Below are 20221 nucleotides of genomic sequence, written 5' to 3' on the forward strand. Positions count from 1 at the left end.
CCTACCTCCAGATCATATATAAGGGCTCGCCTGGGCTCTGTTCTTTGCTAGCTTCAGCGTTGATATTATTAGTTTTTTAACTTGTGTGCCTGTGATTTGAAGATGTCTGGTCGTGGTAAGCAGGGAGGCAAAGCTCGCGCAAAGGCCAAGTCGCGCTCCTCCCGCGCGGGGCTTCAGTTTCCCGTGGGCCGCGTACATCGGCTGCTTCGCAAGGGCAACTACTCCGAGCGCGTGGGCGCTGGTGCGCCTGTTTACCTGGCGGCGGTGCTGGAGTACCTGACTGCTGAGATCTTGGAGCTGGCAGGCAATGCGGCGCGGGATAACAAGAAGACGCGGATCATTCCACGCCACCTGCAGCTGGCCATCCGCAACGACGAGGAGCTCAACAAGCTGCTGGGCCGTGTGACCATCGCCCAGGGCGGTGTCCTGCCCAACATCCAAGCGGTGTTGCTGCCCAAGAAGACGGAGAGCCATCACAAAGCCAAGGGCAAGTGAGGCCTTGTCACTCCCCACGGGCCCTTTGACGGATACCAAAGGCTCTTTTCAGAGCCACCCACTGTATCGGGTAAAAGAGCCACACTGTGCCGGCATCCTGCTATTGGCTGAGGGCCAGGTCCCGCTACGCTTTCGTGTGCGCACCAGCGGTGGGGATGGGCTTTCCTCTGGGGCGAGGAAGAGGCGACAGGTCAGCGGCCTCCCGCTTTTAAATCCCACCCCAAACCTACCACGGGGTTTTTGTTTCCACCCCCAATTAAGCGCATTCTCTTGACTACTAGTCTCAGCTGGGACTCCAGGAAGACCAGGTAGACGTGAAGTTAGGAATGCGTCTTAAAACAAATGGGTTGGTTCATCTGGTGTAATCCCAAATTTGCAATGTGGTTCTGATAGGTACATACTGACTTTTTGCTGAAATGTGAGTGCTTGTGCTAGTTGAAACAGCTAAGCTTTACCAAAACGACGTCCGCTTCAGAATAACTTATTGGGTTGGAATTTCTAAAGATTTGGGGACATTTTGTTAGCTAGAACTGTTTTCAACACTTGAGCAACATTGTTAGGTCTTAATGTATGAACGTTTTAAGGAGAGTTAATTGTGAATGGGGTCACTACTTGAAAAAGTTTAGTTTCAAAATTTTGAGTTGGTCAAACAATTCGCTGAAACTGCTTACCTCAGAGGGCAAAATTTGTACACTGACTTTGATAAAACCATATTTGGATGTCTAGAAATTTTAAATTATACACTCGTTTTAATAAAGTTTCATTAAGAAACAACAAACTTAAATTGTTAGAACCAGATTAGGTAATGTATACGTGAGTTTTTAGGGAGATGACTGCCTCCACATTGTTATAAAGGAGTATTGGAGAGCTCAGGCAAAATCAACAGAAATGGCCATGTTAGTAGCACGTACTCATGGGGGAGATGCAGTGAGGAGGGGTGTAAATGAGTTGTCCATGATAATTCCTTTAAATAGTGCTTGCCACAAAATCAGTTCATATACATACCCTCTTTTCCTGTTATTATATGTACTGCTTTCATTAATTTTTATAACAAATACAGATCAAGATAATTTGGAAGTATTATACATTATACAATTTCACATATGATATGTATTTATTTTAAAATTGGGCCCACTCAAAAGAAAGTTTCCTGGAGACCATCTGGAACTAACCACAAATATACTTTAGAAAATACCCCAATATCAAAAAACTATTCACATCAAAAACTGACAGGCAGCTGCTTTAACAGTGCAAGTTCCCAACCACACAGTATTTTTAAAATGTGCATATAGATCATGCAATGAATAAGGGCACCATTCAGTAGTGAGAGCCTTCCATTCGAGCTTAAATGTATGTACTGATAGCTCTGCATAGGTCACTATTGCTTCAAACCCTTCACAGGCATTTAAGAAACTTTTTTCAGGGGCTGAGGTGTTGATGCTTCAAGTATCACTATGGATTTCAGCATTTAAAGAGAAATTAATTGGATGGGGTGGTGAGAGAGGTAGTATGGAGATCTACTCAGGGTGGCTTTTCTATGTTCTAAGGCTATGCTCTCCAATACACAGCTATAAGCTACAGGGATATTAGGTCTCATTTAGCTAAGATTTATTACAAAAATGTAGTTTTTCTATTGCCCTAGCCATAGGTGACTAGTAGTTGCCATATTAGATACAGAATGTTCCTATCACAGAAAGTTCCAGTTAGACAACTCTGGTTTAAGGAAGGCCTGGTCATCTACCGAGTTATCAGTTTCAGAAATGTGGGAAAGTACCAAAAGCTGACCACCTCTATGGGAGAATGCTCATTGCACGCAAGCATAAGAGAAAGCACCACATAGCCTAGCAATTCCACTCCTAGGTATTTGCCTAAGAGAATAAAAATATACATCCAACTAAAATGTGTACATGAATGTTCACAGCAGCATTACTCATATCCAAAAGGTAGTGACAGCCCAAATACCCATGAACTGATGATTGGATCCACACATTGTAGTCTGTCCGCACATGGTATATTAGTCATTAAAAAGGAATGAAGCCCTGATTCATGCTAAAACACAGGTGAACCGCAAAAACTTTACATCTAGCAAAGTAAGCCAGACACACAAAAAATAAATATTATACATTTATATGAAATGGCCAGAACCTGCAAATTCAGGCAGAAAGCAGATTAGTTGTCGGGCACTGGAAGTGGGGAGAGAGTACCAGCTACAGGATTTTTCTGTTGTGGAACTAGACAGGTTGCACAGCACTGTAAATCTGCTAAATGCCCCTGAATTGTTTGCTTTAAAATGGTTTACCATGAGTTATGTGAATTTCACCTCAATTTAAAAAAATATTTGAACCCTGGTGAATGAATGTGGACCAAATTAAGAGAACAGGGAGAAAATGAAAAATCAGAGACTAAGGAAGCATGGGCAGAGAGAAGGGCTAGACCAGGTTTCTAGAATGACAACAGACTATTCCAGTATTTTCTAGGACACTGCTGGCCTACCTCAGGTAGGCAATGGAACTGGCACTTCCCTTTGTACCACAGCTCACTCTGGGTGGCATAGCAGCTCATAGTGGATGGGCCAGGGGTAATTCATCCCTTATATAAAATGGCATAGTATTTGTGTAGAGCCTACAGATGTCTTCTGTACACTTCAACGTCATTTCAATGATGAGTAAATGCTATGTAAATAGTTGTCCTGTATTGTTTAGGAAATCATGACAAGAAAAAAAAAAGCTCTGTACAGGTACAAAGCTACCCAATGGATACTATTCAGCCATAAAAGGGAAGGAATCCTGTCATTTGCTGACAATATGAATGACTTGGAGGGCATTATGCTAAGTGGAATAAACCTAGCACAGAAAGAAGTACCACATGACCTGTTTTTATACCCACTCCAGGTGTGGAGTCAAAATTCACAGAATTGACTCTCTAAAAGGGTCAAATTCACAGAAGCTGAGAATAGATTAGCGGCTTTGGGGGTGCAGAGGTAAGGTAGATATTTAAAAAAAAAATCTCCCAAATAAATTTTAAAGATTGACCATCTGCCTCCTCCCAATTTCTGGTTCTTTTTTTGTTTTTTGGGGTTTTTTTTGGCTGGACTGCGGTTTGAACTCAGGACCTCATGCTTGCTATGCAGGCCTCTACCACGTGAGGTCACTCTGCCAGCCCCAACTTTGTGTGTGTGTGTGTGTGTGTGTGTGTGTGTGTGTGTGTGTGTGTGTGTGTGTTAGGAATTTTTGAGCTAGGGTCTTCCCATCTGTTTGCCAGAGCTGGCTTGATCAGTCATTCTCCTGATGTCTGCTTCTAGAGTAGCTAGGATTACCGGCATGAGCACCAGCACTCAGCTGTGTATCTTATTAGACTGAATTATAGCATTGCTTTAGCTGATGCCAATTAAAAAAAAAAAAAAAAAGGTCTGGTACTAAGCTTCTTCTCACCCCCATCTGAGCATCTTCTCATGCCATAGTGGCCTCAACTGTTATCCGTAGATACAGCCTCCAGCCGCCCCTAAAAAGTCTCTTGTTTTCAGCATGTTGCTTATCAGGCTCCAGACTACAGCCACCAAGCAGCAGTGTCCCTGGCCCAGCAAATTCTCCAAAGCCACATCCCTCATGGCCTCCACTTATGCCCACCCTCAGCCCATCTCTGTATACCTTGAGTATTTATATGAGTTTTATTAGCCAATAATATCTTGATGATGCTGGGGAAAACTATGCATGGATAAAAAAATAATAACAAAAGGAAAAGATTGAGGCTTTTCCTTAGAATAATGGGAAGTCTGGAGGGTTTCCTTGATGTGACCTGAGGTGATCAGCTTTCAAGGGCTTTGGAACCACATAGGTAAAGTTCCACCAGCCAGAATATGCCAGTCTTGAAAATATGAGAGCTATGAGTCTATCATTTACCAGTATCCTGCCCCATAATTCATTCATCTTATTAGAGCACAACCGGATAGGTGCTCTGATGGTCTGTGCCATTCTAAATGTACAGGTGTCCCTGGGACCAGAGTCCAGGGGTGATCAAGGGCAACCTGGGCCAGTGGAATACTGGTATGGTGATACAGGGACAAGCTTTCTTGGCCATGCCAAAGGGACAGGTGGACTGATATGGGTGTCCTGGCCAGTGATGTTTTTAAGATCTTGTGGCTATGAATGCCTCAGGTGTGTCATGGCTGCTGAGTATACCTGAATATTAGTGCCTCTCGAATATTTAATGATCTTTAATAATCAGTGCCTCTTGTATACTTAGTGATAGTAAATATTTAAAGCCTCTGGTATACTTAATGATCACAGATATTTAGTTCCTCGTGTATACTTATATCCTGAATATTTAGTACCTCTGGTGTATTTTGTTGTCATGAATATTTTGTATGGTTTACAAATATCTTCTCCCAGTCTTCAGGAAATCTTTTTTTTCATCTCTCTCTCTCTCTTCACCTGGGCTTTCTTGCATAGTGAAAGTGTTTCATTTTGCCGAGGTCAAAAGGATCAACACTTTCTCTTATGGACCACACATTAGGTGTCAAGTCTGAGAAGTCTTCTTGTAGCCTTGTATTCTGAAGATTTTCATCTGTATGTTTTTGTACAAGTTTTTCAGTTTTGTGCTTTCTATGAAAGTCTGAGGTTCATTTTGACTTACTTTTTTGTATAAGGCTGAGGTCCATTTTTTCCCTTTGTGGATATCCAGTAGCTCTAAAACCACTTGTGGAAAGGGTATTCCTCCTCTGCTGAATTGCTTTTGTATCTTTGTAAAGAAGAACCAGTATTGCATATTGTAGTATAGCTGTTTCTTGTCCCATTCATCTTTGTCTTTCAGGCTCATACAGTTTGTTGACAAATAACAAAATATCCTTTTTTTTAAAGACAGAATAATATTCATTGTTATAGGATAATATACATATATATGTCCCACTTTTTCTGTATCCATTCATTCATAGTTGAATATTTAAGCAGTTTCCATATTTCTAGTATTGTGACTATTGCTGTAATGAACATGGGAGTACAGACGTCTCTTTAAAATGATTTAATGAAATTATTAAATTAAATATTAAATTATTAATGTAATTATTATACCCACAAGTAAGATGACTAGATCAACAAAATTAATAACAGACTATGGAATGAGAGAAAATATTTGCAAGCCATACATCTATCTGATCAGAGGTTAATATCCAAAATATTTGATACATTGTAAGTACCTTGTCAATGCTACAATGTACCCATACCCATCACAACAATTTTAAGAAGTATGAAACTCTCACAGCTTTATAGCAAAACTCAAAACTGCCTGAATAAAAAATGGGCAAAGGACCTGAATTAGACATTTCTGCAAAGACATACAAATAGCCAACAGGAATTTGAAAAGGTGCTCAACATCACTGATCATCAGAGATATGCAAATCAAAACCACCATGACATCACCCCACACCTGTTAAGATGGCTATCATAAGAGAGGCTGTAAGAAGAGTTGGCAAGAATGTGAACTGGGAACCCATGCACACTGCCTAATGGGAATATAAATTAGTGCAGCTATTATGAACAGAATCGAGATTCTTCAAAAAACTAAAAGCAAGTCCCAGTCTTGTTCAGCTGCGTGGGCCACCCTTCTTTTAACCTCCGCCCAAGTCTTCCAACAGGCCAGCAACTTTTATCCTTTCTGGTGTTCCTCACCCTTTACACCTTCCAGGATTCTTCCAAGTTCCTGCTGCAATCCCAGTCTCCACCGCCCTATGCCACCCCAAGCCTTATAATGCCCGATTTCTGCACCGCACCGCTGTCGTCAACCCACAGATTACTGTCCTTGCTTCCCACAAGACGTTAGCTGCAAAGAGGCACATTGTGTCTATGTTAACATAGACCCCCGGGTGCTAAGAATATGCCTGGCACATACTGGGGTGCTAAATGGGTATTTGATGGATTTTTTTTTTTAATGAATTCCTTCTCTCTCTAGTCCGTGGAGGTAGAGAAGAAATAAAAAGCCAGACTGCTGTAAGTGTGACCTCGCCCCCACCATTAAGTGCTCAGCGTCCTCAGGATCGTTTCCCACAGGGTCAGAGAACAATTCCGGGTTTGGTTGGAAGAAAGTTTTCAAGATAAAAGAATTAGAGACCCCAAACCGAAGCGCCTCCCAGATTCTGAGATGCTGCTACATTGCAAATGCAAAAGGGCTTGGATGGCATCTTCTTCGGGAGTCACAGAGGTCACCCAGGGAGAAAGCGCAACGCCGTTCTGGAATAGAAAAAGAGATTCAGGCTTGACGTCGTTTGGAACTCAGATGGCCATCTCTGCCCTGCGCCCCGTGGATGGTGCACAGTTTGGGGTCCTTGGATGTGACGGTGACACGCTGGGCGGGGATGGCGCACCTGCTCGGGCGCAGGCCCCTCCAAGCCACGTCGCGCTTCCTGCAACGCCTCAGCAGTTGGAGTTGGTCTTAAGAGCCAGCACTATGGAGCAGGTGGCTATGCTCGGGGACGCCGTGGTGAGGGGACCTAAGGGTGCCAGGGACTCAGGGTGCTGGGGCGCAGGATTGAAGGAGCACTGGTGTGCCAGGGCTGCAGGGTTACAAGGATGCAGAAGTGCATGAGCGCTGGGGTGCAGTGCTCAGGGGTGCCGGGGCGCAGAAGTGGTCTCTGGGCTTCTCATGCGCGCCTTGTGGTACTGGGGAAGAACTGGTTTTCACAGACTCGGGCTCAGTGGGAGCGGTGGCGGGGACTTGGGACTTATTGCCGGAGGTACAGGAGCCTCGTGGCCTGGCTATGCTCAAAGTCGTTTCCCAATTGGTCAATTCAAAATCTCTAGTTCTGATTGTATTGGCTGCAGATTCCACTCTTGGGTCTAGGTCTTGGACTCTGCCCGCGCCCGAGTCCCCTAGGCCGCCTTCCTGGTTCTCGGAGCTTAGAATTTCGCATGCGATCCCAATTTCATATACTTGTGTTACTGATTTCTCGTAGGGTAGTGTATTTCCCCAGGCAAGGGCTGCCGCTTATTCTTCCAGAAAGTGAACTCATGTCCCCCCTTTGTCTGTACCCCACACTAGGAGGTGGTGGGTGCGTGGACGCTGTAGAGGGAGCGACCCCAAATCTCCCTGGGCGCTGGCCTTTCCCAGCGTGTCTGGGTGCTGACCCGCCGGGCGCAGAAGGATCTTGCTGGGCTGTTGGGCTTCACATTTTCACTCTGCCTTTTGACAGCCAGGCACGGCTTACCTAAACTTAATAAACTTACCTATGCTAAGCAACAAAGCACCCACTTCAGTCAACGCGTTCCGTCTTACCAAATCAATAGAAAGGCAACACAATTTTATTTCCATCGTTTTCCTGCCTTATGATTGTGTTAATTCTCCTTCTGAAAGCAGATGTTTCGTCATGAGATTTTTTAATTACTTGTTTTGAGACTTGCTATGTACTGATCTGGAACTTGCTATATAGCCTAGGTTGGTCTCAAACTCCTGAACCCCTATCAAAGCCTCTGGTGCTGGAATTACAGCTGTGTACCAACACACCTGGCCCCATTATCAGATTTTACTTTTAGTTTGTTTTTGTTTGTTGGTTAAGTCAAGATATAGGCTCAGCTCCTCGGTTTTTTGTTTTGTTTTGTTTTTTGGAGGGTGCTTTTTGGCTTGCTTTAGTTGTTTGTACCCAAGACTGTGGGTGTGGATCAAGTGGAGCAAGAAAAAGGCCCTGAATTCAAATTCCAGTACTGCCAAAAGAAAAAAATGCTTGGATTTAACTACACATCAAGGAATTTGTGTTGCTCTTAATGAAAATTAGCATTGCAGACAAAATTGAGGAGCTAGATATCCATAGGGAGAGGAAACAGGCTGCTTCTCTGTTGTGCGTGGTAGTGTGTAGGCACACAGAATGCTGAGAATCCCCTATTCTTGTTCCTCTTGTTCACTGTTCATTTAATGGTAATGTAGGTGTCTGTTCTGTGGGGATACACTACTCCTCAAGTCACTATGGTACTTAGCTTGGCAATTATGGAAAACTGTATGGAGAGTCCTCAAAAAATTAAAAATAGATCTGCCATATGACCCAGCAACCCCACTGCTGGGTATATATCCAAGGGAAATGAAATCAGTGTGTCCAAGAGACACCTGAAGCCAGTGTTCTCTGTGACACCGTTTACAATAGCCAAGAAGCAGGAGTAACCTGTGTCATTGACCACTGAATGGATAGAGACAATGCTGCCATGATTTCTAGCTTAACTGAGCAAGCAGAATTTCCAAGCCACATGACTAGCTTTTTCATAAGTGGTGATTGGGTAACACTATACACTAGTTCATCTAACTTAAGGTGTGTGAGTAAAAGGGCCAGGAACCCCAGATTGCTTACAGCTACTTTTGGGGATGGTGGGTGGCCCTAAAAAGAGCCTTTGGATTGATAGTAGCACATTGCCAGGATCCAGTAAGGCCTAAGCCCGTTCGCCTCCGATGCAGCATGCCAGCTGGATGTCTTTGGGCATGATGGGTGACACACCTGGCATGGATGGCACACAGATTGGTGTCCTCTAAGAGCCCTACCAAGTAGAACTCGCAGGCCTCCTGCAGCGCCATCATGGCTGAGCTCTGGAAGCACAGATCAGTATTGAGTCCTGTGCAATCTCGCCCACCAGGTGCTGGAAAGGCAGCTTGCAGATCAGCAGCTCAGTGAATTTCTGATAGCCATAAAGAATAAAATCCTATCATTTGCAGGAAAATGGATGGAAAGTGTTAATATCATGTTAATGAAATAAGCCAGACTCAGAAAGACAAGTATCACAGTTTTTTCTCACATGCAGATCACCCACACACACACAGAAAAAAAGACCTTAGAATAGAAGAGGGATTATTAGGGATGAGAAGGGAACTACAGGGATGGGGTTAAAGAAAGTGCTAGGAGAGGGTAGAAGAAGGGAGAGTGAACATGCTATATGCATGTATGGAAATGTCACAGTGAAACCCATTAATTTGTGCAATTAACATGCATTGATAGTTATAATAATAAAAAGAAAAGTCTGTCAAATTATAAAGTAGAGAAGATACTCCATGGTGCATATTCAACGTGGGAGTGGAGGAGATCATCTCTCCACTGAGGTTGCAAGTACATTGTTCTGTGCCAGCAAGCAGTCTCCAGTTAGGAGTCCAAGTTATCTGCATCGTTAAATCACAACCAATCCTCAGTTACATCACCAGGCTGGCAAGTTTTGTGTGCAGTTACTGCCTGTCCTGAGTTCAAACTCTGGTACTGACAAAAAATACACAAACTAAGGATGTATATAGGTTAATGGGTAATGATCCTAAAAAGGGGTATCAAAAAGAACCATCATCAGATGTGTTCTGGTTTGAATGTTCTCACCTATATTAAACTCCTTTTTAACAAATTCAAGTCTGGTTGCTGCCCCTTTTCTGTGCTTCATGAAGCCATTATGGCAAAATTTTGCCCAATGGAAAGCTAAACTTACAGAACCTCACTGGCTGGCCTTGAGGGGAAAGGACTTGGGCTGTTAACTATGTTTGGGGGAACCAGATACAGATAGTATCTTGGTAGAATGTGATACAATGATAAAACTGTACCTTTCCAGAGGAAATCCAGCCACTTGAAGAGTGGCACCTGCCTAGTACGTGCATGGCCCTGAATTCAAACTCCAGTACTGCCAAAAAAAGAAAGAGAGATCTAAATTGTAACACCCACCAGTCCAGAGTCTACTCCTTAACTGAGTCCTTTATTGAGATCTCATATTCTAGGCCACTACCCATTGCCCTAATCACTCCAGGGCCAGGACACTGACAACCAGGTTCAGCCTGTATGCCAGAGCCCTATGAAATTGTTTAAACTGGCAATTCTAAGCCCGCTTGCTCCACCTTGCCTGTTCTGTCCCATGGAGACATGGAGACATGGAGACATGGAGGCTGATGCCCACATCCCCATCCTGACCCTGGGGCTTCCCCATCTGGGCCTGCATAGCCTTCATGCCATCTGCTTCTAGGGATCTGTAACGATAAACTTCTTCCTTGGTGACAGTCATTTGCACATCTGTGTGCCATACCACACCTGATTAAAACAAATCCCAAGGATGTCTAAAACTAATGACCCATCCCTTCATTTTCTTTTTTTATGCTATTTTTTTCTTTATTCATATGTACATACATTGTTTGGGTCATTTCTCCCCCTGCCCTCCGCCCCCTTCCTTCCCCCCACCACCACCCTGCTTCCAGGCAGAACCTGTTCTGCCCTTTTCTCCAATTTTGTTGATGAGAAGACATAAGCAATAATAAGACAAAACATTTTTGCTAGTTGAGATAAGGATAGCTGTACAGAGAGATTCCTAGCATTGCTTCCATGCACAAGTGTATTACAACCCAAATTGATTCATCTCTACCTGACCTCTTCACTACTTCCCGGTCACCTTCTCATACTGACCTCTGTCATTTTAAGTTTACTGTATTAGCTCCTCTGAAGTGGGACATCAAACACTTTCAGGTTTTGAGTTCCCTACTTATCCCCATTCCTCCCATATGTGCTCTCCCTTAGTGTATGACCCAAGTCCAATAACATTGCAGTATTTGCCCTAGATCTAAAGTCCACCTATGAGGGAGAACATACGATTTTTGGTCTTCTGAGCCTGGCTAACCTCACTTAGGATGATGTTTTCCAGTTCCATCTATTTACTTATGACTGACAAGATTTCATTCTTCTTCATGGCTGAGTGAAATTCCATTGTGTATAAATACCACATTTTCTTAATCCATTTGTCAGTACTGGGGCATCTTGGCTGTTTCCATAACTTGGCTATTGTGAATAGTGCTGCAATAAACATGGGTGTGCAGGTGCCTATGGAGTAACCTGTATCACATTCCTTTGGGTATATCCCTAGGAGAGGGATTGCTGGATCATATGGCAGATCTATGTTTAGTATTTTAAGAAGCCTCCATATTGTTTTTCAGAGTGGTTGCACTAGTTTGCATTCCCACCAGCAGTATACGAGGGTTCCTTTTTCCCCACATCCTCGCCAACACCTGTTGGTGGTGGTGTTTTTGATGCTAGCTATTTTAACAGGGGTGAGGTGGAATCTTAGTGTGGTTTTGATTTGCATTTCCTTTATGGCCAGAGATGGTGAGCATTTTTTCATGTGGTTTTGGCCATTTGAATTTCTTCTTTTGAAAAAGTTCTGTTTAGTTCAGTTGCCCATTACTTTATAGGTTCATTGATTTTGGGAGAGTTTAGTTTTTTCAGCTCCCTGTGTATTCTGGTTATCAGTCCTTTATCTGATGTATAGCTGGCAATTGTTTTCTCCCACTCTGTGGGTGGTCTCTTCTTTTGTTGTGCAGAAGCCTTTTAATTTTATGTAGTCCCATTCGTCCATCCTTTCTTTTAGTTGCTGAGCTGCTGACTTCTTCTATTAAGGAAGTCCTTGCCTATACCTATTGCTTCCAGAGTATTCCCTGCTATTTCCTGTACTAACTTCAGAGATTGGGATCTGATATTAAAGTCCTTGATCCATTTTGAGTTGATACTAGTCCAGGGTGATAAACATGGATCTAGTTTCAGTTTTCTGCAGGCAGATAACCATTTTTCCCAGCAACACTTGTTGAAGAGGCTGTCTTTTCTCCATTGCTTGTTTTTGGTGCCTTTGTCAAAAAGAAGGTGGGCATAGCTGTGTGGATTCCTATCTGTGTCCTCTATTCTGTTCCACTGGTCTTCATGTCTGTTTTTGTGCCAGTACCATGCTGCTTTTATTGCTATTGCTTTGTAATATAGTTTGAAGTCCAGTATTATGATACCTCCAGCATTGCTCTTATTGCTGAGTATTGCCTTGGCTATTTGTGGTCTCTTGTGTTTCCAAATGAACTTTAGGGTAGATTTTTCAATCTCTGTGATGAAAGTCATTGGGATTTTGATGGGAATTGCATTAAACATGTAGAATGCTTTTGATAGTATAGCCATTTTTACTATGTTGATTCTACCAATCCATGAGCAATGGAGATCTCTCCACCTTCTGTAGTCTTCTTCGATCTCTTTCTTCAGGGGTTTGTAGTTCTCCTTGTAAATGTCATTCACATCCTTTGTTAAGTTTACTTCTAGGTATTTGATTTGTTTTGAGGCTATTGTAAGTGGAATTGTTTCCATATATTCTTTCTCAATTTGTTCATTGTTGGTGTACAGAAAAGCTAATGAATTTTGTAAGTTGATTTTGTATCCTTCCACCTTGCTATAGCTGTTTATAGTGTCTAGGAGTTTTTGAGGTCTTTAAGATATAGAATCATGTTGTCTGCAAATAGGGATATTTTGACAGTTTCTGTACCTATTTGTATTCCTTTTATTTCTTCTTCTTGCCTAATTGCTCTGGCTAGGAATTCCAGTACTATGTTGAGTAAGAGTGGGGATAGTGGGCACCATTGTCTCATTCTTGATTTTAGGGGAAATGGTTTCAGTTTTTCATCATTAAGTATGATGTTGGCTATAGGCTTGTCATAAATAGCCTTTACAATGTTGAGGTACATTCCTTCTATTCCTAGTTTTCTTAGGGCTTTTATCATGAAATGGTGTTGGATCTTATCAAAGGCTTTTTTCTGCATCTCTTGAGATGATCAAGTGGCTTTTGTCTTTGCTTCTATTGATGTACTGTATTACATTTATAGATTTGCATATGTTGAACCACCCCTGCATCCCTGGGATGAAACCGATTTGATCATGGTGAATGACCTTTCTGATATGTTGTTGGATTCGGTTTGCCATTATTTTATTGAGGATTTTTGCATCGATGTTCATTAAGGAGATTGGCCTATAGTTCTCCTTTTTGGAGGTGTCTTTGTCTGGTTTTGGGATGATTATAATACTGGCTTCATAATATGAGTTAGGCAGAGTTCTTTCCCTTTCTATTTCATGGAAAAGTTTAAGGAGGGTTGGTATTATTGCTTCTTTAAAGGTCTGATAGAATTCAGCAGAGAATCAATCATGTCCTGGACTTTTCTTTTTTGGGAGACTCTTTATTGCTGCTTCGATTTCATTTTGTGTTATAGATCTATTCAGATGATTAATATCCTCTTGGTTCAATTGTGGGTGGCCATAAGTATCTAGAATTTTGTGCATTTCTTCAAGATTTTCATATTTATTTGAATATAGGTTCTCAGAGTAGTCTCTGATGATTCTATAGTGTTTGTTGCTATCTCCCCTTTTGCTTTTCTGATTTTACTGATTTGGGTTCTTTCTCTCCTCATTTTAGTCAGGTTTGCCAGGGGTCTGTCAGTCTTTTTTATTTTTTCAAAGAACCAGCTTTTAGTTTCATTGATTCTTTGTATGGTTTTGGTTTTTTGTTTCTATTTCATTAATTTTGGCCCTTATTTTTATTATTTCTCTCCCTCTGCTTGTTTTGGGTTTTGCTTTTTCTTGTTTTTCTAGGAGTTTCAGATGTAGCATTAGGTCATTGATTTGGGATCTTTCTGTCCTTTTAATATATGCACTCATGGCTATAAATTTTCCTCTCAGGACTGCCTTTGCTGTGTTGCATAGGTTCCGGTAGGTCATGTTTTCATTTTCATTAACTTCCAGGAACCTTTTAATTTCCTCTTTTATTTCATCAATGACCCATTTATAATTGAGCAACGTGTTTTTCAGCTTCCAATTGTTTGCATGTTTTCTACTGTTGTTTTTGTTGTTGAGTTCTAGTTTTAATGCACTATGATCAGATAGACTGTATGGGATTATTTCTATTTTCTTATATTTGCTGAGGCTTGCTTTGTGCCCTAAGATCTGATCAATTTCGGAGAAGGTTCCATGAGCTGCTGAGAAGAATGTATGTTGTGCAGAAGTTGGATGAAATATTCTGTAGACATCTGCTAGGTTTATTTGATCTATCATGTGATTTAGTTCTAGAATTTCTTTATTGATTTTATATTTGGATGACCTATCTTTTGGTGATAGGGGGTTATTAAAGTCTCCCACTACCACTGTGTTGGAGCCTATACATTCTTTTAGGTCCTTCAGAGTGTGTTTGATGAAATTGGGTGCACTGATGTCAGGTGCATATAGGTTGATAATTATTTCCATTTCATGTACTTCCCCTTTTATTAATATGCAGTATCTTTCTTAATCTCATTTGATCAATGTAAGTTTGAAGACTACTTTGTCCAAAATGAGTATTTCTACTCCTGCCTGTTTTCAGGGGGCCATTGGCTTGGTAAATCTTCTTCCAGTCTTTCTCCTTAAACCAGTGCTTGTTTCTGTCAATGAGATGGGTCTCCTGTAAACAACAGATTGTTGGATCTTCCTTTTTAATCCAGTTTGCCAGACAGTGTCTTTTGATGGGGGGGTTAAGTGCATTAACATTCAGTGTTAATATTGATAGATATGTGGTGGTTCCTGTCATTTAGTTGTTTTTGTTGTTTAAGGGTTTGATTGTTTGCAGCTGAATTAATGTTACTCTCTGATTCCTTGTTTTTTCTTCTCCTGTGGTTTGGTACTGCCTGTCCTCTCATGGTTTTGTTTGCTTTCATTTTCTGTGTGCAGAATTCCTTGAAGAATATTTTGTAGTGGTGGCTTGGTGGTCATATATTGTTTTAGTTTCTGTTTATCACAGAAGACTTTTATTGCTCCATCTATTTTGAATGATAGTTTTGCTGGGTAGAGTATCCTAGGGTTGAAGTTGTTTTCATTCAGTGTCTGGAATACCTCGCTCCATGCCCTTCTTGCTTTTAAGGTTTCCATTGAGAAATCTGCTGTGATTTTGATGGGCTTACCTCTGAATGTTATTTTGTTTTTTCTCTCTTACAGCCTTCAATATTCTTTCTCTATTCTCTGGGCTTGTTGTTTTAATGATACTATGTCATGGGGGTAGCTCTATTTTGGTCAAGTCTGTTTGGTGTCCTGGAGGCTTCCTATACCTGAATGGGCATAGATTTCTACAAGTTTGGGAAATTTTCTGTTATTTTTTGACTATATTATGAATCCCTTTTGCTTGCACCTCTTCTCCTTCTTCAGTGCCCATGATTCTCAGGTTTGGTCTTTTGATGGAGTCAGTGAGTTCTTGCATATTCCTTTCACAGGTCTTGAGTTGTTTGACTAATAGCTCTTTAGTTTTCCTTTAATTTCCATTTTATCTTCAAGTTCTGAGATTCTGTCTTCTGCTTGTTCTAGTCTGCTTGAGTGGCCTTCCATTGTGTTTTGTATTACTGTTCCATTCTTTTTTCTGAGGTTTTCCATATAATGGGTCACTTCCTCTTTAATATTGTCTATTTTCATGTTTAGTTCATTCATCTCTCTATTTATAGTGTTCTTGGTTTCACTTTGGTGTTTATTTAGGACTCCTATGAGTTCATGTATTTTTGTGTGTGTCTTCTCATATTCTTTATTTTTTGTGTCTTAAAATTTCTTGAGTGCCTCTTGTACGTTTTGATTGACCATGTCTAGAAACATCATGAAATTCTCAGTGATTACTTGCAGGATTTCTTCTTTGTGGATGTTCTTGTGGGTATTGTGGTGTTCCTTGGCATCATTTTATCTTTGTTTTGTTGGAGACCAGAACTGGGTATCTGTTTTCTTCATTTCCCTCTAATCCTGTTGGTCTGCTAAATGTCTCCCAAGCAGGTTTGGAGCCAGTGTCTGGTGGAGTGGGAGCCCTCCTGTTTTCTCAGTATAACGTGGCATGGAGAATGTTTCCATGGGGTAGGCGTCCAGGGTGTCGAAATTTTGATTCTCCTTGCTGCTTTATTTCTGCCAAGGTTGACCCCAGCATCCTAATGAGGTTTTTTAGTCATGGAACTCACACTGTCTGCTTATGTGCCCTAGTCTCCATCTTGGATCTCCCATGACTGCTTTTTCATATCTTCTTATCCTCTGGTTTATGCCTAAGAGACAGAACCATGAATTCATATGAATTGGTTGGTGGGAATGCAAATTAGGACAGCCAGTCTGGAAACCACAAAGAGGATTCCTCAAAAAATTAAAACTAGATCTACCATATGACCCAGCAATACTGCTCATTGGTATGTATCCAAAATAAGTGATCTCAGTGTGTTCAAAAGACTCTGCACTCCATGTTCATTATGGCACTGTTAACAACAGCCAAGAAACAGAAACAACCTAAGTTCCCTTCAGCTGGTGAATGGATAAACACAATGTGTTGCATATACACAGTGGAATACTATTCGGCCCTCAAAAGATGGGATTCTGTTATTTATGAAACATGGAATTGGAGATCATTTTATTAGGTGAGATAAGTCAGACACAGAAAAGACAAGTGCTAAATGATCTGATGTGCAACCAAAAAAAGTTGATCTCAGAGAGTTGAGAAAAGAATAGGAACAGTGGTTAACAGAGGGTGGGGAGAGTAGGGTAGAAGAAGGGATGGAAAAAGGTTGATCGATGAGTACTATGTTGCAGTTACTTGGAAGAAAGTAGCTCTACTATGCTATTACAGTGTAGGGGACTACAGAAAACAATAATGTACATTACAATTTTTCAGAGTTTCTTCTGTGTCTGCTATCTCCCTAGGTAATTGGCTCAAAACAATCTTATGCCAAAGAAGCATATTTGATAGACATAGTCTGGTCTCCTCCATCCCTGTGTTAGTTGGCTTTCTATAAATGTAACAAAATATGTGAGATACTCACCTTAAAAGAAGGAAAGGCTTATTTTGGCTCAGCGTTTCAGAGGTTTCAGTTATCATTGGTTAATCACATTGTTTTCAGGCTTGCAGTGGCACAGTACATCATGGTGGGAACTTGTGGCAGAGGAAGCATGTTCACCTAATGGAGGCAAAGAGAGACCACCATCCCCTTTAAGGGGTGACCTGAATTCCTTCCACTAGGCTCTACTTCCTGAAGCTTCCATAACCTCCCAAGAGTGCCACAGGCTGGGGACAAAGCTGTCAATGCCTGAGTTTTTGTGGGACATTTAAAACCCAAGCTCTAACAACTCCAATTTGGAGTGTCAAGTTCTAGAGCCATCAATGGCAATATCACAGATGGTGGATCTGTCTGGCCTCCAGAGTGATGGCATGTTGCATAAACCCCCCCAGGAGCTGAATGCAATCAGGACACCTCAACCCAAAATATGCCACTTTGGCAACCAAGAAACAGAAAACACAGGTACTCCATGCCCTGCTTGAAATCAGGGCATAGATTTCCTTTTTATAAAGGAAATTATATAGGTTCTCCTTGAGGCAGGAGAACAAGAAATACAGTTTGGTCAAGAGTGGGTAGAAGCCAGGCACCAGTGGCTCACACCTATAATCCTAGCTACTCATGAGGAAGGGATCAGGAGGATCAAGGTTCAAAGCCAGCCTGAGAATATAGTTCACAAGACCCTATCTTGAAAAAACCCATCACAAAAATGGCTGGTGGAGTGGCTCATGGTGTAAGCCCTGAGTTCAAACCCAGTACCTCAAAAAAAAAAAAAAAAGATGGGGTGGAGACTGACCAGATAAAATATCATAAAAGTCATACCTAGAACATGCCCCCTTTAGGAGACATATGGTTGGAAACATCCTTAAAAACCACTTTTTGTGGTTAACTCAATAGCTGCTATGTCACGATAAAACAGGATGTCTGAGCAGAAAGGAAAGGTCCCAGAGCTAGCACATGCAACTGAAAGTTGGCGAACCTGTCCTCAGATGACCTTTGGAGACACCCCCCTACTTAAACCTTCATATATATGGACTGCATCTCATGCATATAATTATAACAGAATGCATTATGAGTAGCAACATGTACAGTCAAAAATAAATTCTTTAATATTCTGTCAGTCAAAGCAGTCAATCATAAGAGGGATGCCCCTTGCAGCTCTCACCCAGCTCCAGCTTCTGCCTCTAATTACAATCTTGCCAGAGAGTCCGGGGCCTTGAGTTTCTTCACCCAGGCCTAGTTCTGCCTGCAGGAGTGCATTCCACTTTCAGTAAGTCTATGCTTTGCTTGCTACTTCTGTGGGTTTTGTACAAATCTTTGCTCAACTCACCAAAAACCTGGAACACTCACAACACAGAGGTGCTCACACCCCCCCCCCACCAAAAGAGAACCTATATTACCAGATACAGCACCCAAGATGTCTACAGAAAATTGTTCTCTACTGTCAGTTTCTACATACATGTGCTAGTCACTTTCCCATGATTTACCCCCAGGAGTCTAATCCCTTTCTTCCTGTCTTGTCACTTCTTCACAATTTATCAGTTTGTTGAAATGATACAAAGCCCCACGTCTAACCACCTCTTCTTTGCTTTGAAGCTCCCATGGATGTAAAATACAAAACATAATATAAAATGTGTATGCCTTATCCTGATAATCTTTTTCCAGTTTCTTTCACAGGCCTCAGTTACAAACCTAACAGAGTAGAGGAAAAATTCTCCCCAATCCCTTGCCTAAAAAGCCCACAATGCACATATTGTGGATATCAGAAATAATTCTTGCTGCCTTGAGCCTTTGGCTGTTGTTACTGTAGCAAAACGCTTACAGATTCGTTGCCAACCACCAGGGTTGTGGCAAAAAGGATTCTGCTTTGGCAAGGGAAGTAGACTCTGCAACGTGAGGGCCTTCCAACACCAAGATTCCATGGCTCTGTGGAAATGATTCCAAAAATTGATATAGAATGTAGTTCAATTCTCCCTATATCTTATTCCACAAATACTGTCTTTAAGGTTTACGGTATTGTCTGTTGTGTTGGGTAGGCAGTGCCTTAGTAACTGATTTGCTTCTCCCTGAGCAGGAAGCTAATGCAGCAAGAAGCTGGTGTGGGCAGTTATATTCATGGTTCATGGTGGGGCTAATGTTTTGTGTGTTTACTTGAATTTTTTGTTAGTTTTTTTTTTTAATTCTGTGATTCTGTTTTCTGAAGTAAGCCCTCAGTCCAGAATTCCCCCACTGATGTAAAAGATACCCAAGTATCAGTCAGAGACTTTGGGGTGGGGGTAGAATCAGCAACAGGCACCTACCCCCTTCCCACTGCCTGCTGCACCAGGGGCTGAATGGCAGGCCCTGACCATGTATGTCAGTGAGGAGAGACAGCTGAAGACACACTCCAGCCCAGTGGGCTCTGGGAAAGTCAACTGTCTACACTCGCAGCCAGGCTGCTTATACCTGCATCCCACACACCCTGTGTGTGCTTAGCCAGTGCTGCTTAGCCTTCCGGGGTTCTGTTTCCCTGTCCACTCCTCCCCCTCCTCCACATAACCCCAGATTCAGTTTCCTCATCTGTTCAGTCTTACTCAGGACTAAGACTCCAGGCATCAGCAGCAACTGGCTAGACACTGATCAAAACCATCTGCTAAGGGATCAGTTTGGGTGCTCACGCCTATAATCCTAGCTAGTTAGAGGCAGAGATCAGGAGGATCATAGTTCAAGGCCAGCCCCAGGAAAAAGTTCTCAAGACTCCATTTCAACCAAAGATTGGGTGCTATGGTGCATACCTATTGTCCTGGCTACACCAGAAAGCACAGATAGGAGGATGTGGTACAGGCCAGCCTGGACATAAAAAATGATCCTATCTCAAAAATGGTCAACTGCAAGAAGGGCTGGTGGAGTGGCTCAAATGGTAGTGCACCTGCCTAGCAAGCATAAAGCCCTGAGTTCAAATCCCAGTACCAAGGAAACAAACAAGCCTGTTGATCTGTTGATCTTGTGCACACCTGGGGAGGCTGAGACAAGAGGATAGCAGGAATTCAAACCCAATCCACTACAAATCGAGCCCCATCTCAAAAAAACAACAAAAAAAAGCCACTTGCAAGCACTGGCAAGAACATCTGCTACTTCACAGGACACCCATCTCATC

The 20221-nt window shown here is 42.0% G+C and overlaps 2 protein-coding genes across 2 annotated transcripts in view; both read left to right on the forward strand.

Annotated features, from left to right (window-relative positions):
• The window catches only part of Trim17 (tripartite motif containing 17), a 38048-nt gene that overhangs the window by 9494 nt on the left and 8333 nt on the right, over window positions 1–20221 (forward strand). The gene's annotated exons all lie outside the window — the stretch shown is intronic.
• H2ac25 (H2A clustered histone 25) lies at window positions 46–605 on the forward strand. Its single transcript, XM_020185671.2, has one exon. It carries the CDS (start codon window positions 103–105, stop codon window positions 493–495), a length of 393 nt encoding a protein of 130 aa, XP_020041260.1. The 5' UTR covers window positions 46–102; the 3' UTR covers window positions 496–605.

The sequence above is a fragment of the Castor canadensis genome, chromosome 15, assembly GCF_047511655.1.
Source record: "Castor canadensis chromosome 15, mCasCan1.hap1v2, whole genome shotgun sequence".
Lineage (NCBI taxonomy): Eukaryota > Metazoa > Chordata > Mammalia > Rodentia > Castoridae > Castor > Castor canadensis.